Raw genomic sequence first — 27,889 nt, forward strand, 5'->3', positions numbered from 1 at the left:
GACTGAATACTTTAAAAACCTTTATTATTCGAAAGCAATTGATGTAAAATGGCCTGCTTCCTTTTAAATGTTACCACATTTCAACCATATGACCCAAATTGTCCCCCTCAGAGGAAAACAAAATTGGTTAGGATGTTCAATAAAGCAGGAAGCAGCGAGAACCAAGTTCATCATAAAACTGGAAGCTGCTCTTGTCTCCTCCCTACCCAGGAAGGCTAGCTCTCTCTCCATCTCTTCTTCGAAGAAACGACTGGCAGTAAAGCCAGTCATGCTCCACCATGGCCTGAGAGGCGTTTCACCAATGAAGGCACCGTGCTCCCAAACCTATGCTTGATTGCCCTTATGCAGTCTGAGCAATCTGGCCAGAGAGCCAAAAATGTTTATAAAAGTCAAGCTGAGGCTTTCATAGCTAAACGCACTTTGCCAACTACAATGCACGGTGGGGACAGCTTTATGCTGCTGGAATAAACTACAAAACTCCTTAGATCCTCCATAGCTGGCTAACAGACATTTTTACATCTCCTCCTAAAAACTTAGAACCTTCTGCTTGGAGGCGCTTTTGCTAAATTTTAGGATCCTTTACTTTTTTAGATTTTATGGTCGGACCATCTGGATCGTGAATATCAAATGTTTTACGGCTGAAAAAATCTTTTGTCCTGCTGTCCGTCTTCCCCAGGACGCTCTTGCCATCTAAACAAATCCTCGCCTGGTAAAACACAGGCTTAATATGAAAATTAAATTGGTGCATTGCACAAAGTGTGCAGAGCAATAAATTAGAGGAACGGACCTCAAACCTCTATAAGTTGAACTTGGATGGCTGAAATTTGCACACGGGTGTTTTAACGGTGACAATGACATGAAAACAATCCTCAAAACTGGTTTTGGTATGGAAGTGTGAAATATGCTTAAAAGACACGTCGCTGTCAGAAAACCAAACTATTTAAATGAAATAAAGAGGTCAAATATCTGGCCAGAAACGCATCAGGACCTCGCTGACGGCTACAGTAAGTGTGAGCTAGAGAGCGATGTTCCACCACATGTTGTACGTAAAACTGAGCAGCTTGTGTTTCTACGTACCACGGATCGCAGCGACTGGTTTTCCTCTTCCAGGTCTTTGAGTTTCTTCTGCAGGGAGTCCAGCGGAAACAAAGTTGGGGTCGACACATTAGGCTCACTCAGACGTACCCTGTGGACACGCCCATGTTTTGTCTTTATCAGTTCCCTTATATTTAAATAGCCCAACATAAACACTCTAATGAAAAGCCTCGTCGTTTTTACGATGAAACAACCAATTCATGTCAAAGCCGACCCGATCTCTAGGCGCATGCGTCTGGGCTAAAGGTAAGTCCAGCGGCTGAATGCCGGCGTACGCGACCCAGAAGCAGGCGTGGGAGTAAAAGGAGGCTTACGGCGTGGAGGTGGTGGACTCCCCCTCGCTCTCCTCAGCAGCGTTGGTGTAGAACTGCAGGAGCTCATCTTTCATGGAGAGGTCGTGGCGGAGCTGAGACACCTGGATGTGCACATGTAGAAAAACGCTGAACAAAGGGACATTGAAAGGAAAAATGAAAGAGCTGATTTGGAGAATTTTGTTCACAACATGTCCAAGCACCTGGAAGGATTAAATAAAGGATTTTTTTTTTTTTTTTAAAGAAACAGCAGCCACACCTTTGAACCCATGAGATTACAGAAGACGTCATATCCTCCAGGGAACGTACCTCCTCTCGTATGTGCTCCACTTGCTCCTCCAGCAGTTCGTTCCTGTCGCTGAGGGCCTTGTTCTTCTTCAGCAGCGACTGTCCGATGCGAGCTGCCAACTCCAGGTCCCGCTCCTTCTGCTCAGACAAAAACACTGCGTTAGCAAATCAACACAAGCCCTGTCCATTAAGACACTGGAAATAATCTGATATTACACATACACATATTTCTAGAAAGAATCAACAACCAAAGTCAGCTGTTATACCAATGAAACAACGACTTAACAGCTACATGTTACCCCAGATGTTACTATTAGCCTCACAAACTACAACAGGTATGTGTTTTATTCAAAAGAAGAAGAATTTGGTCATGCAGTTCTTAGAAGAAAATAACTAGTCATGTAAAAGAAAAATTAAAGCAGAATACACATCCGAGGAGTAATATATCCATCTAAAAGAGGAGAAAACATGAATATAACATTAATAAGATTCAAATTATTATATTAGCCAATTATAGAAGGACCCAGCATTCAGGCTGTCCTCGCCAGCATTATATTTGGTTGTGTTTGTTGTTTAATGAGGCGGAAAATGTCCTAGGATGTTGTAAGAAACTATGACTTTGTTGGCATTGACTCCAAAGCAGAAACATATTAATGCTGCTTCGTTAAGTATTTATCAATTTGCCGTGGGTCATATTGTCATTAAGACTTGTGTAAAATACCTTTAGATACAGTTATCACAGTTACCACGTAATTGTACGTGATTTTTCCCCCAGATAAATCATCTCAGCGACTGCATTTCAGTTCATTTTCTTACTTATTTTTTAATAATCGGTTTAAACAAAAACCGATAGGGTCGTAACCTTGTTCCTTTAAGAAGAAATGCAACAAAAGATTTCTTTGATAAAGCCTAATTAATAATCCATGACTTTCTGTTTTCCTGGTCTATAAATATGACTCAGAGGCCCATTTCCTTTAGCTACTGGCTACTAGTATCTTAAATATTTGTCTTGTCAGCAAACAGTAAGAAGGTAAGTCGGGGAGGTTAAACAACCTCTGAGCCCACTGTTGGAGAACCGCAGCAAAAGGCATCATGGGGTCACCAAGTCTATATAACAAACCCTGCTGTACGTCAACCAGCTGGAAGTGAAACCTGAAAAAGCCTTTTCTGTCCTATAACCACAAAGGGAAACATGGGGTTTGCTGAACACTGCTGGGCTTCGTGAAGTCTTTAAGAAACCAGGACATTTTACATAAAAAACCAAGCTGCTGCACACCAAGCATGATCCAGGTGATGTTTTTTTATCTGGATCGCCCACCGTTGGTCGCTCGACTCTTTAGCAAACAATCAACGCAGCCATTTCCTCCAGCTCGCTTCACTGCTCCATATATTAGGAGCGTTTGTCTGTTCTACTCACGAAGCGATGGAGATGGATTTTACTAAGCGAGTCACGGCGCTGTACGTAATGTGGAAAACCGAATAAAGCCGTCTGCTCTTGTGGGTCTAACCGATCCTCCACCGACGCGCCCGGTTAGGCAACCACCACCATCTGCAGATGTTTGTGGCTCACAAACAGCTGCCAGCCGGATTTAAGTCTTTCTATGACCGAGGATAAGGAGCTGCTGGCCGGCGTAGAAGGACTCATCTCACTCACGGACACAAAATACAGGCTTATTTCTTTTCTCAATAGAAATAGAGCCTAATTGTACTGTCTAAATATGCAACATATCAAAAACATTTTAGCGCTTAAATAAATGGACGATCAGCAGCCTTAACGCGATGCAAATAGACTGAAAAGTTCTGGTTTTTGAGCTCGAGCGAAATTTTGGTCTATTTGCCATTTTCGCCCAAATAGTGTTGTTAGCATCACTTCACATCGCGGACCGCAATTTCATTCCTGAAAGCACCTTTTACATAGGGCAAATACGTAAATCACTCGCTCCAAATCGCCTCGATCACTTTCGGTCTGAACGCACATTTACGGAAAATGGGTTGTTACAGGATGATCTAAAATAAATATCCATTTCATGACACAAATGATTCAGCAGAAACAAAACCCACCTTCTTTCATGGCTACCTCAGACCCCGGACCTAAATCCTAAAGCCCACGAGGTGAGCTGAAGAGAAGACGGCGTAAGAGACGTCCGCGGGAGTGAAGAGTTAAAGAAGAGGACTGAGCATTGAGCTATTCGTCAAATATGGTTGTCCAAAGTGTGGCTAATAGTTATTCCACCAGAGGTTTTTCTCCCCCCCCCCGTTGAATAAACAGACCTCATTTTTCTCAGCGTTTCACTGTGCGATTATTCTGCCGCCGTCACAAATCCTTTTGTTTCGCGGCGGTCCGTTGTTCTTCCAAAAGGCCGGCAGTAAATGCAGCGCTCCAACCATGAGCAAACACATAAGCGCAGAGGAAGAGATGCTATTATTCTACTCTGCACAATCATTAAGGGCTTATTCACCTCTGGGAACCTGTCTGGGTCTGCTAACAACAAACTATTTTGTCCCTGGCAGTAAAATTAGTCCAGCACACAAAGGCGCCACGCTATAACCGTGTTTCATGTGCAACTGGAGAACACGACGCGACTGGCATGGTCACAGCCGGAGCTTTGTCCACAGGAGCCCTGCATGCCCACCTCACTGGCATTTTAACTGTATTCGATAGTGACACCCTCCGGTTTCCAGACGCCTTTGTCTCCCGATGTCCTAGATTATCTTCTTTTTTTGTCCCTGAGCAGGAGGTAATAAATTCCATTAAAATATCAGCTTTGGGAGACAGGTCTAACGGCTTTGTTCTCTTGACCCCACAGAAAAAAATCCTGCGTTTTAAACCACCACTTATTACATTTCCACTTAAGAGCTTAGAAATCCTCCTAAAAATGTCGCCTTCTGTTTGATGTGTTTCGCTTTCCGCACTGACCTCTTCCAGCAGTCGGGTGACGGCGTCGACGTCGCTGTAGGTCTTCGTCATCTGGCCAACTCTGTCTGCACACAACACTACGGCGGGAGACACAAAGAGGACAGGACGTTTTAAGGGCTAAATACCCACAGGCAGATTAACAAACAATTCAATTCACTCAGAGATTCACAAATTAAAGCGTGCATTAAAAGCATAACCGTCTGAATTTTTGCCTCTGATTAAAAAAATGATACAGAGGTCCACTCATTAATCCCCGCTTGTACAAAGAGCCTTGCACAAATCTGCAAACCCCTGGAACTTTTGCACGTTTTGTCCCCGTTACAACCGGAAACTTGAATGCACTTTATTGCAAAGTCCTGCAACAGCTGTTGTGAAAAGCTTTCCTCGGCAGGGACAGGGAAGTGAGATGCAACCCTGAAAGAAAACCAAATTAAAAAACCTTTACAAGGTACTATAAGCTTTCAGAGCCCAAATAATGCCAAAAAAAACAATGTTCCTTTAGTGCATTAGAAAACAGAATCATCATTATGTCATTAGAGTTGCTGATTAAATTATATGGTGACCTTGACCTGCAAATTAAAAGGCGTTCCCATTGTTTACCCTGGCAGATAGAAGTGGGCCGGGTACTGTCATTTCTTTCAGCCGACTTTAAATCGCACGTGATGTAACTTTGAATAATAAACAGCTCACACTTGCTGGATTTCAACTTGCCACCATCATAACCGGCATGTAAACAAAGCCTAGCTGTCCCCAGTGTCTTCTTACCACTTCTAGTTAGAAGTACAGGCGTCATCAAAATTCATTAACCCTCCTGTATCGCCCATTTATACAACCTGCTGTCATTTACCCCACCAGTTACTCAGAAAAGATAAGCTACAGATTACAGCTCCAGAGAGAAAAAACACGACCCTGCTCAGCTGAACGATTAGAAAGTTCCTTCATTTTCAGATTGAATGATTATTTCATACTGGAAGTTACACGCAGCATCATGGAAACCTAGAAATAAATGAATAAACCAGCCAGAAAATCGATTACTTCTGATACCATGTAGGTCCATCGTTAGTAGAAAGGGAACAAAAAGTCATACAAGGGTTATACAAAACAGTCTGAACTCTGATGCCTCCAAGAATGCAAAAAAAGAGGCGGCTCATGCAAAGCATGTATTTTATTATCAACATGTACTGCAACTGCATGGCTGCCAGAAACGAGATATGCAGTGCCTAGCAAAAGAATTTATAGCCCTAAAAACCATTTCCATATTCTGTTTAGCATATTATAAACCCAAACTTCATTTTTACATGACGGACACCTGGAGATGAACCCTTCAAGTTCAGTTCTAGCTGTATGTGTTAGCAATGGCCCAGTCAAAGTCCAGACGTGAATTTAAGGGATTTTACATGAATTTAAGGCAAAACCTGCAAAACTGAATGCTCTCCATCCAATTTGACTGAGCTTCAGCTATTTAGCAAAGGAGAAAAATATATATAAATGCCATACTTCTTGTTTTCCCCTAATTAAAACCACTTACCATTGCTCATCCACTTCAGCAAAATGTGTTGGTCTACCACTTAATTACTCACTAAAATGCATCGGAGTGAGTGTAAAATTACCAGAATGATAAGTGCAACGTGTTCGACTAGTTTTGCACTGTCACCATCTTCGTTATGCTTTGTTTCAGTTAAATACCATCAGCCTACTAACAAATAAGCTCTACTATACATCGGTGCCCTAATATGAATGAATGCTACAGAGCAGTGGCTTTTGATGCCGGTCCTCGGGACCTGCTGTGCTGCATGTTTTAGTTGTCTTCCTGCCACCACGTGCCTGTCTTAAATAAATTGCTGACGAACCTTGATGGAAGTAATGCAATAATTTGATTCAGCCCAACAAATAATTTGAAAAAGCCCAACAAACCGGGCTTTTTTTATCATAACTGAATGGACCGTACAAACGTAAGCGCTGCCGGGTCAGGCTGGCAGCAGCACTCCTCAGTATGGAAGTTGTTACTGGGACAAGAACACTCAAAGTTAGCCATTTTCAGTATCAGCAAGGTGATTAAAATAATGTCAGAGGAAGCACAGAGATGCAAGAAGCTTTAAAAGGAAGTTGTATTTACTTATTTTTTTTAATAACGCATCGACAATATGTGCTTTTAATCTCTGCTGTGGAACACGCTGGATTTGGAAATGTTGGCAGGCTTTTGGGAAACTCAGGGTTAAGGTTCTATATTATTTTAGGAACACAGAGACCGCTGCTTTAGTCATTTTAGCCATCACGACAGCTAACGTAAGATGCTAGAGCCAGCTTTAAAGAATCAACTCCATAATCACCTTGCAAAGGTTTAAAAATATTAGTAAAACAGCATTTTACAGCGATTGTGCTCTAAAACACATGATGTATCACCTCTCCTCCTAGTATCAATTAATAATGACCGCTCATAGCAACAAGACTAGAGCAAATATTGTGAATGCTGTTCCATCTTCTCATTGTGGTTCTTAAAGAGAAATCTAAAGATCGACCAAAACTGGAACAAGCGAAGCCAAAGCTTCACAGAAACAGGATATCTGAAACCGGAGAGACATTCCTGAGGAGTGATTCTGTAACAATTGGTGCATCTCTCCTGACCGGCCATGATGCAGCTTTAATGCCAATCGTCACAGAGAACAGACCTTAGGCTAATAAATCATCATAAAAACAAAGTTAGACGGAAACTTTGATCCAGAAGCAGCGACAAATAAGCCAGAGGATGAATAGAAACAAAAAGAGCGCGCTCTGCAATACACATTTACCCTCAGGTACACCCACATGCTGGCCAAACCACAACATTTGTCTCCATTTACTATCTGGCGAGGAAGCGTGGCAGGACAGGGTGCAACCTGTTTACCTGCCATTCCTTATATTTGTCTACGTGCTGAACATGCTGGCTGATTTCCATGGTCACACTCCTCCCAGGTCAAATGACTAAGGTAAAAATACAGGAAGATGGTTTAATGCACAAAGGCTTCCATGCCAAGAGGAAATATGGATACCTTACTGATTAACCTTTGAGTGATGATTTAGCTCCGGAGACAATAAGAAGGCAGAGAGGCATGTTGGAGAGGGTGACTGTGACTTGGATTAGGTAAAAGGAGATGTAACGTAACAAAGAGCAGGTCATTTAAGACGGATCCATCCGCTCTATCCATCACTTCTTTAATGGGAAGGACAGAAGACACATTCTGTCTCGTTCAGCCATGAGGGGTAATAAAAGGTTTACCAGGCAAGTGTGAGTTATGATATCATAATAGTTATTAACCCATCAGCTGATCCTATTAGCAGGTGTTCTGTTTGTGGGATTTTCAATACGGCTGACTGAGCCACAGATACACAACCCACCAGTGAACAGCACTGAACCACAGGGCGACTCTAAGGGACTACCAGGAAGGGGCTCTGCTTCTTTTAATCAATGCCCTGAACAGCGCCTGTTAGGACCGGTGACACCCAACTCAGTGGCATTTCACTAAAAAATCATTTCCTTATTGGATCTGGGTTAAAATCTGGCTCTGCAGTTTCTAAAAGTCTACTAGAGCAGCATCAAAGTCAAGTACTCTTCAACAACAGAAAGGCCTAAGTAAGCTGCTTTTGCTAACCCATATTTACATTAGAAAGGAAAAGACTTGTTTTCCTGACAGTTTCTCGTTTCCTTTGCAACCTTATTTGCCCACTGCGGTTTTATCCCAGTCCAAATTATTTTCTGAAGACACATGAAATGTGCTGCAGGTTCCTTGACAAAAAGGTAAGATTTTTAAAACGGATCAAAACAAAAGGAAAATCTCCTCATCGATACATCAAAGCATGTGTCCCCTAGCGGTTCTGTGGTTTTTATCAAACTCAGAAGAATGTATCAAAGGTATATGGTGTTGCTTGATGAATTGTGGGCAGAGGTCTTAGTTAAAGAACATTTTAAGAATAAAGAGGGGAAAAAACTACTTATATTTGACCTGCAGATTACTGATTAAAAAATCTGTCCCAATTGTGATCCCTGGTCGATGGATTGGTGCATCTCTAACTAAAAGGGATGCAATTATTTTATTTTCATATAACGTTTTCTGTAGGTGTAGTTTGCAAGAAGGCTGATTAAGTCTGGAGTTACAGATGAGGCCAGCGACTGAGGAGCTTCAGGTACAGAGAGGCAAACGCTAAGGAGCCACACAGGAAGGAGCAGTCGTTTTAATGATTCACTCCCCCAGCAACAGTCTGTTAGAAATGTAAACATGCAACACACAATGAAGTCATATTATACATTATTTCATGACTGCATCTGGGTTAACATTCATCTTAGCCACAAACGTAATGAGTCTAACATGTCATTCAGGAGGGGAATGAAGCATGGTCTACACTGTAGACTCTACAGTGAGACAAAAACAAACAAACAGGAAGCACTGCACCTGCAGGATGGACACGAGATTCCCTCCAGAGAAGCAAAGCTAGAGTGTAAACTAACTAAAACGAGGAACGAAGACTTCTGATGATCATACGGACTTTACAGATTAGTAGAACATCCCCGGAAGAACCAGCAACTACCTTCGCAAAGGATCTGCTGCTCCTCCTCATTCTCCCCATCCCATTTGCATCTTCCATCCCCGGAGAAGAAGGCAGGTTTCGCCTCTCCCTCGTCTTCTTCCCCTTCCTCCTGCTTCGTGCTTTCGTGAATGGGCAAGCAAACATATTCCTCATCCCGATCCTGCAGGTGGGAGAACTCCGCCGCGTCCTCTTGGCCGGACACGCAGAGGGCCATCCTTCGCCTCCTGGCGCTACAGCCGACCAGTGAACCACGACGTCCTCAGAGGCGAAGCCATGTCCCCTACCGGTGCCAGGTGCATTGCTGTGGGCGCGTGCCGGGAGGGGTGAAAGTCCGTTTCTCCCTGGCAGAGTGCATGGCTCTCTGACAGGAGAGTCAGCTTCAGGTTGGATCGGCTGTGTGACTATCAGCTGTCCCCTAACGCAGGTGGGTGAGACTCCCAGACCAGCTCAGCTCCTCCTCCTCTCCTCTCTGACTGGTCAGTCTGCGGCCTGCTCTACTTCAGCACAGACACGGGGCGGAGAGGCACACCCCTTTGTTCCCTGAGAGCCTCATGTATGAAGTTAGAAAACTGGGTTAAAACAGATTAACGCAACAGACGAAGGGATTAAAGAACTCGATTCATAACCCTGTAATCCGCATCTGTATAGCTGAGAATTTCTTTATTTAAACGCCGGAGAGACGCTGGCAACTGATGGTGGAAAGGAAGATAAGTCATTTCACAACCCCTCCCAGGTGATAACACCTTGGTACAGTCCTGCCCGGCCTCTATGGCGACACTCAAGCTGAGCAAACAGTGACAGCCACCTGTTTCCAGGGTGTGGCCACACATGCAAAGCGCCCACAGGTGAACGCTTACAGGCATTCAACGCACGCCGTTATCAAGTCAGACTCTGATAAATATTTTTCTGTCTCCCTGTGGCCTGATAATACGCAGTAGTTCTACGTCCAAAAAGCATGCATTCCTTTCAGACTGTGTCATAAGGCCTTGTTTTTGTTTACCGCAGAACAGGTTCAGGCAGACAATAGAAACTGTCCCTCAGTCTGGTCCTTCCAGTTTGATGAGAAGGACACACTTCTGACCTCCCACGGTGCACACTCACGACGTAGCCACTCAAATCTACATCTAAAGTAATTAGTTTTGTTTAAACACATTAATAATAGTCGATTGATTAGCTTGTCGTTTGATGCCCTTGGTGTCTTGTTCAGAAGTAGCCCTTTTAGCATAGCCTGCACATTTTACATTGGCTGCACTAAACACCAGGCAGAAACATAAAGATATCTTTAGCTGAGTTCAATTAAAGTGCCACAAGAACACAAGCCTCTCAGCGTTAGGGGGAAACCTCTTTAGCCGACTTCAGGCTATAAAACATTAAGCAGGACCGCAGGAGTCAAGTTCTGTCCCTGCAAAGCCAACTTTACAAACTTTAGCCGTCCTGCATCATGTTGCATCATACGCTGCCTTGCTGAAGACATTATAACCCCTGAATGTTCTCCCATTTTGACACGCTACAATGACAAAACCTTTATTCTAGTGAGATTTTGATTTATATGACAGACCAACACAAAGCAGTTGGGAATTGTGAACTGCAAGGACTGAAATAATATAAATATGTAAGGGATAATGCCAGACAACGTGTCCAAAATCAGAAATTAATGGACGACACAAAGGAGTGAACGGTCCTCCGTTGTGCGTTGGACCGTTGCTTCCGCTAAGTCCATTAATTTCTGCCAGCTAATTTTTGAGCCAGTGTAATCATTTAAAACAATTAGGGTATTTGACCAGAACTTTTTTTATAGACGTTCTATCACACTTAACAGACACCATGCAGCCAATCAGAATCGAGTATTCACCCAGACCATGGTATAAAATAGTTTAAATTAATATGTATTCATTTGCACCAGATTGTTAATTGGATTTGGGTCCGACTTTAAGTGGGCCATAAATATGCTTTGATCTAAGCCAGTTCATTGTAGCTCATTGGTTGTTGCCATGCGGAAAGATGCACTTCCATCCACCCTCACATCCACTCTGACCAGCAACCCCATCCCTGCTGAAAAAAACTGAACATGAAGCTGAAGCTGAAGATGTGCCACCACATTTTACTCTGCAGATGGTATGTTAAGGTTGATAAGCCTCTCATTGCATTTCATATAAAAGCCAAAAATTTTAATTTTTAGCTCATCTGGTCAGAGCACCTTCTTGTATGTTTGCTTGTCCCCTACATGGCTTGTGACAAAGTGCAAGTGAGACTTCTTGTGCATTTTTTATTTTCCAAAAACAGCTTTCTTCTTGCCCTTCTAAGACCTATTTTTTTGTCTGACTAAAAGTTGTTCCAACTGGAGCTATCTCTGCAGGACATGCACAGCTACCCTCAGCCTAGCGGCTGTGTATCTGATAAATGCCGTCCTCGCCCTGCCAGCAAAGTTTAGGTGGACAGTCATGTCTTAGTGGGTGTGGCAGACTTTGAACCACACATAGGGCTTTTTCACCAAAGAAATTCAAGTGCTTAACCAGGGCTGGTGCAGGAATCAGTTCTTAGCTGGAGCTGTAAAAGACTAGCCCCGCTTTTTCAGCACCTGAGAGTCAAGTCTAGTTAAGTTTTAAGCCTCCCCCTGCTTTATTCTGTGTTTTTGTGAATTATTATGGTTTATGGAGATAGTTTAGCTACATAAATATCCCCTCGGTGAAACCTGGTGGTGACAGCATTAGACTGTGGGGATACTGTTCTCTAACAAGGACAGGAAAGCTTGTCAAGCATTTAATAGGAATAGCAAGCTCTTTGCTCTTTGCCATCCTCTTTGGTGGGATGGCAAAGCAGAAAAGGAACCTATTGGAAATTACCCAAGATTGGAGACTGGGCTGAACACCAACCTTAAACATACAGTGAAGTGCTACAATTGAACGGTTTAGGTCCATCAGTTTTCCTCCGCTGTGTCAGAATGGTCCAGTCAAAGGCCAGACATGAATCCGCTCGAGAATCTGTGGCAAACCTTGAAAATTGATATTCAAAGATGCTCTCCATCAGACTGGACTGAGCTGGAGGTATTTAGGAAGGCAATGGTCAAAAACTGCAGCTTCTAAATGTGTAAAGCTGGTAAAGCTCTAACACAGAAAATGTCCAGAAAACGTTTGTCAAATATTTTCTCAAGTTCGCTGACTACAACTCCATGCCACATTTAATGCCTATTTTTGAAAGGATCCCTTTAAATAGTTCAAATTAATTTTAGCTGTTTGGTTTTAAAGATGAGTGTCTTTTTAATTTTTGAACCCAAAGACAATTAGGGGAGCACTTTGTACGACAAATTATGTTCAATTCTCTCGTGAGCCGCGAACTTTCATAAACTTTGGTCCGGGCTCTCAAACCTTTGCTCACTTCTCAAGCTTTTAATAGTTGTAATTGGTGTAGAAAAGTGATTCCAGCACAGGCCGACCTGGCACGATAGAGTGGTTCCACTCAATGGTCCCACAGAACAGTTCTGTAGTCCTGCAGACAATAAAAGCGCTCCCAACAAACACCCCTCACCGTTTATGGGAAGTTTTGTTTTTCTGGTCACATTCCCTCTTCTCAGCCCACTAGTTTCCTTTCCTTCCTGCTTTTGTGCTTAATTGCCTTTTTCTGACCGGTTTTTGGTGACACAGGTTTTTCCTAAAGTTACCAAACGTTTTAGATATAAGATAAGATAAGATAGGCTTTATTGATCTCACAATGGAGAAATTCACTTGCCACATCGGCTCATACAAGAAGGTGCAGAGTAGGGAAGGTGCATTCAGTTCTATACAGTGAATCTTCATATATACAATAAACTGGGGTCTCATTCCCAAACAGCAAAAGTGAAAATAAATGTACTTACTGACCAATATCTGAGAACAGGTCAGCTATTAAACGCCCCATCTCACTCAGACTGGTAATGAAGTCTTAATTAAATCAAGAACAAATCAAAAGATATCCCCCATACAGACTCAATGTGCCAAATTAGCCCCCACATTCCCAGTGGAACAATGGATCAGCCTTTTTCCCAGACCCAGTCCTTTGTTCTGGTCAGGCTCTGTGCACCCGGCCCAGCCCTTTCTAAGGCTTCTAAAAGCAACATCCAGTGTTGCAATTTGCTGGTAACAAAAAGGGACTTGGTGCCTCATGCAAATGACTGAGCTAAATATAAGCCAACCTACTTCCCCCTCCCTCTCCTCGTTCTGAACTCAGAACAAAATCAGCTGCTTGGCTATTCCTGTCTCCATGAGGAGATTTCTCAAAAAATAATCCCCTCTGGTTGCCAAGGAAGTCAAAACACTAAACACCAGAAATCCGAGCTTGTCTGAACATTACAGCTGGAAATGAAGTCTTATAGAAAAGGCGCTTAGCTGCCCCACGCTGTTACGTAAGAAAATTTACAGAGCATCCCTGAAGCACATGGCTATTACAGCACACAGACATGCAATCGATCCTTTTCCTCCTCCGTCCACCAGAGATTCACATAAAATATGGAATCGCATCCCAGAATATAAAGATACAACAAATTCACATAAATGCTCCGGTTTGCGTCACATGATTTATCTGAGGTGACGGATTTGAAGCATCAACACAGCCCAGCATGTTATGGGCAGCCGGCCGGCAGCCACGTCTGACAGGAAGCTGCAGTGAAGCCAGATCAAAGCGGGTGACAGGAGACACGGACAAATCACAGACACAGCCGGAGCCACAGCCTGCTAGATCGCTAACGACTGCTCCAACCTGCTGCTCTTAGTCCCACCTGTCACATGACCAGGCACCGTCACCCCAGGCCTCCTCCACAAGTCACAGGGATGTGAGCGCTTGGTTCAATCTGTGGCATCGTTACCCTCCCAATCGGGTTACATACGGGCGGTCTAGCAATATAATCCTACATGATGTTGTAACCGACCTTGGTGCATTACATAAATACTTCTCAGTGCACTGACACCTCCTCGCTGGGAGACATTTTACTGCTCGGGTATTCCTTTACGCGATTACGCCTCATTGCGTTTTTTGTTTTATTCATTCATTTGAACGCAGCGTTACTTCTGGTAAAGCACTCAGGACAGCTTCAAAAAGTGCAATATCTATTCCTCGATGCAGTGAAGCCCCCAAATCACTCATCAGCTTATGAATATGTTGGAGAAAAGGGGACTAGTGAGATTGGATTACCAGATGGGTGCTGCATGTAACTGCATCGACCCAACTTAGACAATTTTCTGCTTGACCAGCTAGGCAGGTACTTATTTCAGTGAGACATTTTGTGATGAACTCAAAGCAAAAAGGTATTAACACTCGTTAAGTATTTCTTTATCTATTGCAAGTTTTATTGTTATCGTGACATTTACCAACATCGTCACTTATCTCCCTAATATCATGCAGCCCTAAAATGCACCCTGCCTAAGTGATAAAACCTTATGTTTACAACACTCTTCAGGGTGAACACTTTAACTAAGGTGTTAACTAACTAAGAGGATTCAAAATTTGTAATTTTTTTTTCAGCATCGGTTTGAAATCATGGAAACTGGTTCTGATGCCAAGTTGAGACAAATCTGTGGTTCATTCAGGCTGCGGCAGGGTAAGACTTTCAGCTGATAACAGGAAGGCCGCACAGCGTACAGCATTGTCCCTCCGTTTTATCTGTCTGCACTTTCAACCTTTGCCTGTTAGGGAGCACGTTGGGTTTGAAAATGTTGCTGGTCTTTCGTAAAGCTTAGATTAAAAGCAAGAATCTATATTCTCTTGGATATTTACACAGAGACTGTTTTTTTTTCTGCTAGCAGAGCTAACCTTATCAAATTACAAGCACGACAGAAAGGCTATAAAAGAGAGTTGTTAAATAGAAGTCAAAACTGGTCAAAACTGACATCAGTGGTTCAAAAGTTTGCTAGAACTTAAATTTGCCACAAAATGCTAATTGTCTCAATATCTCGATATAACCTGTCCAAAAGGTGTATCTCAGTATAACATTATGACAAGTCTACTGTTCAATTAATCTACTGCTTCTCTCAGCTGAAATCCCAAACTATTAACTATATCAACTGGCTAATGTTGGCGCCACCGTTTAGTGGGACTTTAGTGGGAACTTGTATCCGTTTGTCTGGTGAAGTTCCTTGAGATGGTATTTGTTGTGGATTGGTGCTATAGAATATACTGAACAGTAACAACAACTACATGGTTTTCCATTAAAATCCACTGTGGTCGGCTCTTACCATCCGTACACTCTTCATAGTACCAGTCCAGTTCATAGTAGTCGGCCTTGACAAACCTCTGGCCCCTGCTGTGGCCTCGCCTCTTCATCCTCACTGCTCTGTCAGAAAGACGCACTGAGGTCCTGGCACGTTTAGCCCTAGCATCTTTGGTAAGTCCAACATCCCAGCATGCTTAAAAGCAGTTCAGCCATCACATAGTTGTATAATCACAAATAGCGTCTGGGGGGTCAATCAGTCGTTCTGCTTTCCCCATGCTCAGTGATTAGCTGTGGCCACATTCTGTTGGTACTGGTCCTCTTATTCTCATCGTATGTCCTTTCAGCTCGTCTGTGTAATAAGTTCTATTCATTAGATAAGATACCACTTTGGCATGTCAACCCAGCTGGCAGACGGAAGAAAAATAAAATCACATTGTCGTGTCTATGTCCATCAGCAGAAGGTTTTCTGTTGGTCTCCCCTTGTCCTCTGGTGTGTTGTCTCCTTTTTTTTCTGTTCATCAGTTTTCCTCAGTCACTCTCAAGCTTCAGTGAAAAAGATGCAAATCCTATTGTCGTCGGAGCCATGTGAAGCTTCACATTAGTTTGTCTTCCGTCTTGGTGTGACTCCTTGGTGATACTGTCCCCTTAAGGTCAAATTCTGTCCTTCGTCTTCCCTTAATACAACACCGCTTCCTAAAAGGCAGCACTGACCCTACACATGGAGCTCTGCATCTATTACAGTGGCTCAATGAATACACTGACAGAGAGCAAGGCAGCAGCAGCAGCAGCAGCAGCAGCAGCAGTCACGGGTTTTGCAGCAGAAATGATGCTAAGCATGACGACACTTTGAGGGCGGGCTTTGAGGAAGCCTCCAGCCAATAGAGAGGAGGAAGAATCCCCAGCATGCGCCCGCCCACTGCTGCATGTCAGCATCTGCTCCCTCCTCTCCTCTGCTGTGTCCTTTGGAGTGGTTGCTATAGCAACATGCTCAGACTCCAAGGCCTTTCAGCATGAAGACGGTGCTAGCAGGAAAAGCTGTGCAGCGTCGGCAGATGTGACGTGGCAGGCCCGACATGTGCAAACACGCTAGGTTTTAGCGATCAGTGCCCACCTGAAGAGTGACGGAGCAATTGCTTGACAGACTTTAACGCTTGTACTCTTTTACGCAAATGGCTTAAAAGCTTGAGCCATGTGTGATTTGACTACAATGTAAAAAACAAAAACAATCTGTAAAAAGCACTCAACTAGATTATAACTACTGAGTTTAAAACAATATAAACTTCATTGTCTGATAGAGTACTATAGAACAACAGTAAGACAGCTGAAATACTGTTAAAATTACACATTTTGTACAAGTTTAGTTGCTTCCTAGGTGTTATATGCTTTGTGGTTCATATTTAAATATTTTACATTTTACTTTTTTAATGCAGTCAAATATCGGTTTATTTACATATGACCAGCTTTACAATGAGATTATATAACATTTATTAGATCTGATACATATAAATAACTACAATTTTAGCATTATAGATACGCTGTCAAATTGGTTGACTGGATTTGGATGATTTTCAGCTCAGTCAGACCTGAACAATAATCAGCCAGTGGGAAATTCAAAAACATTATTGTTTTATGATCTGTAAGCGCATCCTACCAACTGCCTTCAGTGTGGATGTTATTACAGATGGGAAGTTTTAGTTTTGAGGCAGACACCCTGTGTACTTTTAAGACTAGGCTTAAAACTTTCCTTTTTCATAAAGCTTATAGTTAGAGTAGCTCATGTCACCCTGAACTGTCTCTGTAGTTATGCTGCTATAGGTTTAGGCTGCTGGAGGACAACAAGAGCCATTTCTCTCACTCTGCTGAGTTCTCCTACTACTCTCCAATTTTGCATCATATGTTATTTTAACTTTTAACTACGTTCTTTCCATCTTTTTGCTCTTAATAGTAGGTACACCTGGACTGGTGTTCTGTTAGCTGTGACACCATCCAGGGGGGTAGATCGTTTGTCATTACCCTCTAACATAGAAAAGATTCCTAGATCAGCGCTTCTGTGCTCTTTTCGTGTCTCTGCTCTGTCTTGTCTAACCCCCGGTTGTTAGTGGCTGATGCCGTTTACAATAGAGGTTTCTTCCCGTTAAAGGGGAGTTTTCCTCTCCACTGTCACTTCATGCATGCTCAGTATGAGGGATTGCTGCAAAGCCATGGACAATGCAGACGACTGTTCACTGTGGTTCTACGCTTCTTCAGGAAGAGTGAATACTGCTTGTCAAGACTCGATGCAACTTTCTGGGTTTTCTTAGATGGGAAACTTTTTGACCATTACGTCTGTATGATTGAATTTAACTTTTTAAAGTGCTTTGAGATGACATGCGTTGTGAATTGGCGCCATATAAATAATCTGAATTGAATTGTGGACATTTAAGAATGAAGGGAGAAGAAACAGAGAGCTATTTAAATTTAAACTGTATTTTCTATGATGTGTCAAAACGCAGCCTGAGTGTGGTCCATTCAGGCTGTGAGGGGTTGAGAGAGCAGATTGTGCCATTTGTCACAATAAGATGCTAATGACAGTTTAAAATGTGAACCCCATAATTATTATTTTTTATTACTAAAACCTTGTTTGAATTTAGTTTAGTATGACTGTGAATTATATTACCAAACACAACACATCCACCCTGTAAGAAACATGTAATGAAACATTTGATCCAACAGCTAGATCTATTTCGTTTGAAGAAATCCCAATTAAACTTCTTTTTATAAAACCATTGTTTTCAGTAAACTTCTCTTCAAAAATGGACGACTTTACAGTACATTTCACTGATGAGCCACATTGTTATTCAATGCTTATCAGGGGAAAAAAATCCAATGGAATTAAATCTACCAATCAGACATAGTATAAAGTCCACAACAAATATGACCTTTGTTTAGTTAACCATGTGGATGGCATGCCATCACAACAGACAGCTGCTTTCAGCTGATCAGCTGCCTCCGTGTCACCAACTCCTCAGACATGACCTTCTCGCATAGCAGGTCACATCAGCACATTTTGCTGCTAATGCAAAGCTTTGAAAGAGAATTTATGAAATAGTGCTGAAGATATGATTTAAGGTTGGGTACCTCACTGGATGACTGAACGTTCATATGATGAGCCTTACCACTCTTTATGGTTTCTGGTTTGATACTGGAGACCGCTTAGGCCTTCTGACCCGGCAGACGTCCGTATGTCTGGCAGCGCTCATTCGTGACGCTGACACCCAGACCGTCTGTCTGGAGTGATAAGCAACCTTTGTTAATTGCAGATATAGACAGCCGGGAGCATTCATACGTGGAACGTGGATACGAACAAGAAACAAGCATGGCAGAAATCCCCCACTCTCCCCCAAAGAAAAAAACCTCCTTTTAGGGGTTGACCTTGTTGCGTATGTATGCAGAGGCCACCAGTCAGTGAACACAGAGGTGACGTCTAAGTTTACAGCCGAGGCTATAAATGGGACATGTAATCTAATTTAGGTAACCATGTTTTACCCAGAGACGCCATTACAGCAGAAATCAAGAAGAACTGAATAATTAATGGTGAGAGAAAACAGGCTTCTGTTCCTTCGGCTTGCTGCGTGCACCGCCGAGAGACGTTTTCGTTAGCCTGCTTCCGTTTATTGGACTCTTATGTATCTAAATGTGGTGCGCATGGGTGTGCATGTTTTACAGCTTAAACAGAAACAACACTGAGGCACTTTGATAAGAGAAAAGCAGATACGTGTATGAAACACAAGTGCTGAGCACAACACAAAAGCTAAACATTAACCCGAGTGTTGGAGATGCAGCGAGAGTCTGTTGTGGTAACCGTGTCCTCGCTGTACAGGAAAGATGACCATCAGAGCAGAAGGTCCTCTCTGCCTCCAGTCAATAAGAATGACCCTGAATCTAGTCTTTCCAGCATTATTACGAGGCCCGTTTTCGCTCTGATAGAACCACAGGCGTTTAACTTACAGAAGTACTTGAAGGTCTCCTCTATCTGCTCATTGGTCAGGTCGAGGGAAGTGTCGGGGTCCACAAGCGGCGTGTGCAGCCAATCATCCTGATCATAACCGAAGATGGTGTCGGCCCTCAGCTTGTAGACAGGCAGCTGCTCCTCCAGTAAGCTGATGATCTCGAGCTCTGGCAAGTCAGTACTGTTGCACACATCTGCACAATCAGAAAGACAGACAGGCTTTCAGTAGCTGCGACTTTCTTTGGCAATACGGGTTTTCAAAGCAATCATTAACTACGGTCAGATGGGTGGATAACAAACAAAAAATGTCACATCTGATCAGTAAAGTTCTACTCCGAGCTGTTATATCTCAGTAGATCGTTTTTTTTCTATCCACTAAAGCATTTTTTCTTCGTTTTTGTTATATGTAAACATTTAAACGTTGAAAAAAGTGCTGGTTATTCATTCCACACAGTTGGAAAATTAATAACAGGGTCATGGAGTCAGCTGGAGATGAAGGTATATGTGGCCCTCTAGTGGATGATTAAAGATATAACTGGGCTATCTTAAAAAAAGTTCAGTCTCATGTAATACAGATTTTCTCAAACCAGGTACTCTGGGCACACTGCCCTGCTTGTTAAAGACACTTTATTCAGAGAGACAAGGTGCACTGAAGCATGGAAACATCTCCATAAGTACACAGATTTAGTGCGCAAAAAGTAACAGAAATCCAACAAGTCAAAGTTGCAAATGTATCCACACTCCTTGAATTTTGTTCAAATTTTAAGTTATGACCTCAGATTTTTCAGTAATTTTATTGGGATGTTAAGCTATATATCAAAACAAAGTTATGTATGATTGTAATGTGGAGGAAAAATTATGTATTGTTTTAAAATGTTACAGATAAAATTCTGAAAACCTTTGTCATCCAGCTTCTTCAAGTGTAACTAATTGGTACCAAAGCTCAAAGTCCACCTGTGGATGATCTAATGTCGGCATAAATGCAGCTGTTCAGTAGAGGCTTTGGAGGTTTGTTGTTGGAGAACCAGCAGCATCATAAAGACTAAACTACATCTCTCTGGTGAGAGACTCTGTCTATAGGACAACTACACTGCAAAAACGGATCTAAAAATAAGTAAAATGTTCTTAAAAATAGTGTTTTTGTCCTTGATTTGAGCAGGTAAATAATATTATCTGCCAATGGAATGAGTATTTTGACCCCAAAAATAAGATAATTAGACATCCTGCACTTGAAATAAGATGATGGAGATGAGTTATTCCCATTTTAAGTGTGAAAATCTTATTCCATTGGCAGATCATCTTATTTACCTGCTCAAATCAAGGACAAATACACTAATTTTAAGAATATTTTACTTATTTTTTAGTGCCGCTTTTGCAGTGTAGTCATGTACTCCACAATTCTGGCCTGAGCTGAGAACCACTGATGAAAGACGGCTATAAGAAGTTCCATAATACTGTTTGCCACGAGGAGGGCAGGGGATGCAGCCAACCTCTCGAAGAAGATGCTTTGGTCAGATGAGACCACAACTGAACACTTTGGCCCAAACACAGGACATAATGCCTGACTGGAAAATTAGCATTGCAAACCACCCCAGATACACCGTCGCCAATGAGAGACATGGTGGTAGCAGCATCATACTGTGGGGAAGGATTCCTAGAGCAGGAACAGATAAGATGGTCAAAGGTACTCTGAAGACGGATGGAGCTAAATACAGGACAGTCCATGAGGAAACCCTGCAGGAGGCTTAAAATACTAGAAACTGGTGGATTTTACTGAGCCTAAGCTAGAACCACACCCGAAACAATCTTAGTCCTAGCCTGTGAGCCTCTGTGCATCAACCCACTCAGTCTGCTCTTAAAAGCATTTCTATTTGTCTCCATGTCTCTGTTCACAAATAGAATTCATGTTTTAGTCTTTTTTTTTTTTCAAGAATTGTGCAACAGTAAAACTTGAGTTGACAGAATTAGTATAGACACTGAATGAGAATTAACATTGGGGGGAAAATATGCTCTTTGTCTTGCTGCTCTGTTGCTCCACTGTCCGTCTATGTCGCTGTGACAATGCCGTCCCTTACAGTTTGCTAATCCAAACTGAATGACTGACTGTGCTGAAAAATGCAACACACACACACACACACACACACACACACACACACACACACACACACACACACACACACACACACACAAAAGCTGGTAAATCGTTCAGCAAGCACACTCAGTAGCCTTCCTGTGTGTTTTAGTGCACAAGTCAGAGCAGGACCCCTATCTACACAGAAAGAGAAAATAACAGCTAACATTAAGTGACCAATTTAGGCCATCTGCTGAATGTAAATGTTCTTTGTCTTTAGAAAATGGTTTGACTTTTGAATTTGCTCTGTATGCAACCTTTTTGCAATGTAGCAGCGTCAGAAATCAGCTCCATATTTGAACAAAACTGACTCTTGTGGAGAATGCCTCCATGCGGTGCCTAAAAATGGTCTTTCATATGACACTTGTAACTATAACAGATAACTTAAAACCTTTTTGCTGTAAAAGATAAAAAGGTTAGAGGCACAGAAGCTGCTGTGTAAGTCTGCATATTACTTTTGAAAAAGGTGTGAAGGGTGTTACTGAGGGAAAACGACTCCAAGTTTGCCATTTACACTGCTCAAAAAAATAAAGGGAACCCTAAAATAACATCCTAGATCTGAATAAATGAAATGTTTTTATTAAATACTTTGTTTTTTACATAGCTGAATCTGCTGACAACAAAAATCACACAACAATTATCAATGGAAATCAAATGTATTAAGCTATGGAGGTCTGGAGTTCGGAGCCACATTCAAAATTAAAGTGGAAAAACACACCCCAGGCAGATCCAGCTTTGATATAATGTCCATAAAACAAGTCAGATTGAGGCTCAGTAGCGTGTGTGGCCTCCACGTGCCTGTATGACCTTCCTACAACGCCTGGGTATGATCCTGATGAGGTGGCGGGTAGTCTTTTGAGGGATCTCCTCCCAGACCTGGACTAACGCATGCACCAACTCCTGGACATTCTGTGGTGCAACATGACGTTGGTGGATGGAGCGATGGTCTCACAATGGCTCTGAGGATCTCATCTCTGTACCTAATGGCAGTCAGACTACCTCTGGCGAGCACATGGAGGACTGTGCGGTCCCCCAAAGAAATGCCCCCCCACACCATTACTGACCCACTGCCAAACCGGTCATGCTGGAAGATGTTGCAGGCAGCAGAAGATTCTCCACGGAGTTTCAGACTCACATGTGCTCAGTGTGAACCTGCTTTCATCTGTGAAGAGCACAGGGTGCCAGTGGTGAATTTGCCAAACTTGGTGTTCTCTGGCAAATGCCAAACATCCTGCACGGTGTTGGGCTGTAAGAATAACCCCCATCTGTGGACGCTGGGCCTTCATACCACCCTCATGGAGTCTGTTTCTGATCATTTGAGCAGACACATGCACATTTGTAGCCTGCTGGAGGTCATGTTGCAGGGCTCTGGCTGTACTCCTCTTGTTCTGGACACTACAGTGACAGACGCAGCAAACCTTCCTGCCACAGCTCCCATTGATGCTCATCCTGGATGAGCTGCACTACCTGAGCTACTAGAGTGGGTTGTATACTCCGTCTCATGCTGCCACTAGAGTGAAAACACCACCAGCAATCAGAAGTGACCAAAACATCAGGCAGACAGCAGAGGAACTGAGAAGTGGTCTGTGGTCACCACCGGCAGAACCACTCCTTTATTGGGGGGGTGTTGCCAATTGCCTCTAGTTTCCACCTGTTGTCTATTCCATTTATACAACAGCAGGTGAAATTGACTGTCAATCAGTGTTGCTTCTTAAGTGCACAGTTTGATTTCACAGAAGTGTGACTGACTTGGAGTTACATTGTGTTGTTTAAGTGTTCCCTTTATTTTTTTGAGCAGTTTATATTAGTGAGGTGTTTGAAATGAAGTCAGAGGAAACAAGAGCTGTTAGAAGATTCTAGAGATAAAACTGTATTTTCTACTGAAACATGTAGGCTTTTCATTAAGGTTAAAATTATGGAATAAGAGAAGAGCAGATAACAGGTAGGCTGAATGAGAAACCATAAAGCTGCTGTTTTATATTTTTAAGCTTCCAATCGATGTTGTTCACAGAACATAATGGATTTGGAAATATTTGCAAATCCAAATATTTATGGTATATAGGTACTTTAAATATTAGCAGACCATTTGGTTGATCTAATAATAATAATAATAATAATAATAATAATAACAATACAAATTATTTCTAATGCACTTGACTTTTCATTCCAAGGAATCTGAGAGAAAAAAATAGGAGAAAAATTAGCAATTAAAAGCTTTTCTATAGAGAGGTTGGGAGCAGTTCTGATGTATAGCGGAGTCATCAGCATAATGGCGGAATGATAAATTGTGTCTGCTGTTGACACGACCGAGTGGGAGAATATAGGTGATAAAGAGCAGGGGGCCCAAAACTGATCCCTGGGGGACACCACACAGAAAAGGGAGGGGTGTGGACTTAAATGATCCCCACAAGGCATATTCAGCCCTGTCAGAGAGATGTGATTTTAAACCACGCTAAGGCGCTGCCTGATAGTCCGGCAGTGTCACTGAGCCGATCCAGGAGGATAGTATGGTCCATCGTGTCAAAAGGAGCTGGTAGATCGAGAAGAATGAGGAGGGATGGTGACCTGACATCAGCAGCCATCAGCAAGTCATTTGTCGCCTCAAGCAAAGCTGTTTCTGTGCCATGGTCTGAACAAAAAACCCTGACTGGAACCTTTCAAATAAGTTGTTGCTCTTCAGCTTGAGCTGGAGCTGAGAGGAAACGACTTTCTCGAGGACCTTGGTCAGAAAAGTAAGGAAGGAAAAAGACTATAGTTTGCAAGCTCATCTGGAACCAGACTAGGCTTTTTACAGGGTGGCTGATGGCTGCTTTCATTAAACATCAAATTTTCATGTAAATCAAAGAGTTTGTTCAGACCAAACCTTACCTATGATAATAGGTAAGGTTAGATAATAGATAGATAATAGGAGATAATAGGAATAGATAATAGGAACAAACTAAATTAAACTGCATTGGGTATGTTCTCACATACTCAAACTGCATCCTACAAATGAGAGTAAACAGCTGTTGTTGTGGGGAAACCCATGGCCAATCAAGCAGTTAGAGAAGCAATTTACTGGGATGCAAAAACAGAAAATTACAAACAAGCTTGGCAGAAAAAGATTTAAGACGATCATAATCAACATGTGTTGAGATAGGACCATGGAGGATTTAGAGTTCAAGGTCACTCTTTAAATGTAATTATAGACCAGAGGCGAGAAAAAAAAAAAAAAAAAAAAAGCTTCAGGAACAGGGTGACACATGTTGGAGCCAAAAGCCTGTGGATCAGATGCTAGAATACTCTGTTGTCACGCTGAGCTATAAACGCGTCAGTACGAGTGCAGGTGACAGAATCACGGTGAGGTCTGGCCCACCAACGCGGCGCGTTCACTGATCCAGAAACCTGAGCTGGGCAACAGGACAGCGAACCCCTACGCTACAAGCATGTGGGCCGGCTTCCAGCTGGACACATGGGGGCCGGTGTCACATTGCTGAAGCACCTGGACGGCAGCGCTGCGGCGTTGCCTAATATATAAAGAAGACGTTCTGGATCTGAAGTTCAACATGGCCGCCTCCTGTTGACCACCACCTTACAGTAATGGTGCTTGTGGTAAACCTTCTGCACTCAAACTTGACATCATTCTAAGCTTTAAATTACACCGACTGCACAACTAGCAGCAAGCTGGAAAAGTTGCCATGACAACAACAACAACAATAAAAACAGACAAAGACAGGGATATATACAGAGTAAAAAAAAAAAAAACACTGCTGAGAATGGCTGTAAAGTTTAAAAGATGCCAGCTGACAGAGCCGTGTCCGTACTCACTCATGGTGCCTGAAGCCCGACAACCACCTACTCCCCTGTCCTTCAGTCACATTTTCCACTGGTCCAGGAGAGGGACAGGGGGGGACAGAGAGAGAGAGAGAGGGAGAGGGAGAGAGAGAGAGAGAGAGCTGCGAGGGTGAGGCACAGGAAGAGCTAGAGAGCGGCTGCTGAAACTTTTAGGACAGTCTCTGTGTGTACGAGACAAAAAGAGAGGAAAAAGGGGGAGGGAGGAGCGGAGAGGAGGGGAGAGAAGCCTGAGCCAAACTGGTCCGTCATGCCTGACATGCCAGTGACGATAACCACGGACCGCCCAGCCCTTGCTGTCTAGCCTCCCCCCACCCTTAAAGCCAACAAACCCGGTGGGACGCTTCCTACCAGCTGAGCGAATCACAAACTTTCTAGAAGCGCTGATCCGGTGCAAACAGAGGGAGGTCACAGCGTGCCTGACCCGGTTCATGACTGCCTGACATGCCTGCCTCCGCCTCTGTGTTGAGAAACAGATGCTCCAAATGTGCGGGAGGCAGAGCCATTGAACACTTTAAATGTGTCATTTTGAGAACGAGTCTGAGCCGACAGCTGATGGGGGGGAGAGCAAGAGGTCAGTGGAAAAGATGACAGCAATAATCACTGCCTGGGTAACATGAGCTTTTGCCGCTCAAAAAGCTCAGCCTGAGCTTTTCCTCATCGAATCCCACAAGTACCAGCATCTGGCACATAAAATGCACTGGATACAAGTTTTTATGCCCCAAAGCTCACATAGAAACGCTATAGAAGCACAGAAGTAACTAATAAATATAATTTTTACAATTTCCTTAATAAATGTGCCAATAAATAATAAAACTCAAATGTTTTAGTCATTACATTTAAAAGCTACACTAGTTTTCCTTCAGATATTTCATGAGAAAGGTCAGTGTAGTTATTAATAGAATACCAAACTGAGGCAATATGTAATCCACTTACAGAGCTTTCTAAAAGAATTAAAAGGCCATTAAACCTTTTTTACATTCCCACGCATTTCTCCCTCAGAAAGCTCAAACTTGGATTTTTTTTTTTTTTTGTGATGTGATGACACAACACATCAGGCTGACACAAAGTGGTGCATAGTTTTGAAGTGGTAGGGAAAGGTTTCAAAACAGTTTAGAAATAAAATCTTAAGTTTTGCATGCTATTGTATCTCTCCCCCCCCCCCTTTACTCTGAAACCCTAACATAAAATTCAGTGCAAACAACAGATTATAAAGTTGTCTAACTAGTGACAGGGTCCGAAATTAACACTCGGCAGATGCCAAATGTGAGTCAATTTTCCGTTTGGCGAGTAAATTTCAGAGGGTTAGCTAGCTGCCAGATAGCGAGTAAATGCCTGCACCAAATAAATCGTGTTTTTCAGTCATCATTTGGGTGGATGCTTCTTTATGTTCCTCTGCTATCAGTTTGTCTGACAACAAACACGCACGTACACAAACACACATGTGACGCGAGAACTACAATACGTCCATTTGCTAACAACTAGCGTTTAGCTCAGGCTAATTATGTAGCGGGATTAGGTGAAGATATTTCACTGAGGTTAGGGTCAGAATGAATATTTTGGGCAAAAAAAAAAAAAAAAAAATGCTTGGCCGGTTGATTCTTACATCTACCGGCTACCTTGGCCATTAAATTAGGAAGTTAATTTCAGATACTGACTAGCAAGTCCATAAAGCTTGTTAAACCTAAAAGAAAAGCATAAGATGTCCAATTTATCACAAGCCATGTGGAGGACAGAGAAACAAAAGGAAAACATGAAGAAGAAGGTAATCTGAAACGAATAATAAACTTTCTGGCATGAAAAGGCTACATGTGGTGAAAGACGAAGAGTCAACATCTCCCTGAGCTAACCATCCTCTCTGAGGAACATGGTGGTGGCAGCATCCCGCAGTGGAAATATTTTTCTTCAGTAGAGAATGGGAAAGTTCATGGAAGGATGGATGAAAATCTGCTAAAGACCGTAAATGACTAGAGTGGACATTCGCCTTCCAGAGGGACAATAATGCGGAGGCTTTTTTTTTTTTTTTTTTTTTTTTTTTTTTAAAATCGCTGTTCAAACAGGCACCCCATTAAAATCTGATTGAGATGAGCTCTATAGCAAATAACAACAGGATTAAGATTAATTATCAGTGGCAGAGGCCTATCCTAAAAGACTTGGAGTGGTGCTTGCAGTAAAAAGGGGTTATTAAGTATCGACTTAGAGCGGCTAAATACAAATGCACACCACACTTTTCAGACTTTGATTTATTTATGTATATGAAAACTGTTTATTTCTGCTTCACATTTATGTTCCACTCCGTGCTGGTCTATCACATGAAATCCTAACGAAATACACCAAGTTGGTGTTTTTCAATATAACAAAAGAGGAAAAAGTATAAAAGACTGAAAACTGTCAGATTTTCTGCTCGATTTGTCAAATAAGTTTGCTACAAATATAAAAAAAATGAACAAAAACATTTAAAAATCACCAGAAGCAGTTTTTTTTTTTTTTTTCAATAAAACCTCGTTGTTGAAACTGATATTTCAATTTTTTTGTTCCCTGTAGCTGGATAGTCCAACAACCCAGGGTCTATGTTTGCTATGAA

General features: G+C 42.5%; 1 protein-coding gene across 8 annotated transcripts in view; it reads right to left on the reverse strand.

The window, feature by feature from the left end:
- The window catches only part of trak1a (trafficking protein, kinesin binding 1a), a 43,657-nt gene that overhangs the window by 13,414 nt on the left and 2,354 nt on the right, over positions 1 to 27,889 (reverse strand). The window contains exons 1-6 of one of the 8 annotated variants that reach the window (XM_021314613.2): positions 25,282 to 25,533; positions 19,343 to 19,537; positions 4,612 to 4,688; positions 1,666 to 1,832; positions 1,410 to 1,535; positions 1,078 to 1,186 (exon numbers count right to left, since the gene is read on the reverse strand). In XM_021314613.2, the coding sequence (XP_021170288.2) occupies positions 1,078 to 1,186; positions 1,410 to 1,535; positions 1,666 to 1,832; positions 4,612 to 4,688; positions 19,343 to 19,537; positions 25,282 to 25,285 (678 nt within the window). In that variant the 5' untranslated portion in view covers positions 25,286 to 25,533. Of the gene's footprint in view, positions 1 to 1,077; positions 1,187 to 1,409; positions 1,536 to 1,665; positions 1,833 to 4,611; positions 4,689 to 9,174; positions 9,637 to 15,377; positions 16,157 to 19,342; positions 19,538 to 25,281; positions 25,534 to 27,889 lie in introns of those variants that run through there. The other 7 variants (XM_012859091.3, XM_036130268.1, XM_021314624.2 and 4 more) reach the window with 7 other exon arrangements.

The sequence above is a fragment of the Fundulus heteroclitus genome, chromosome 3 (genome assembly GCF_011125445.2).
Source record: "Fundulus heteroclitus isolate FHET01 chromosome 3, MU-UCD_Fhet_4.1, whole genome shotgun sequence".
Taxonomy (NCBI): domain Eukaryota; kingdom Metazoa; phylum Chordata; class Actinopteri; order Cyprinodontiformes; family Fundulidae; genus Fundulus; species Fundulus heteroclitus.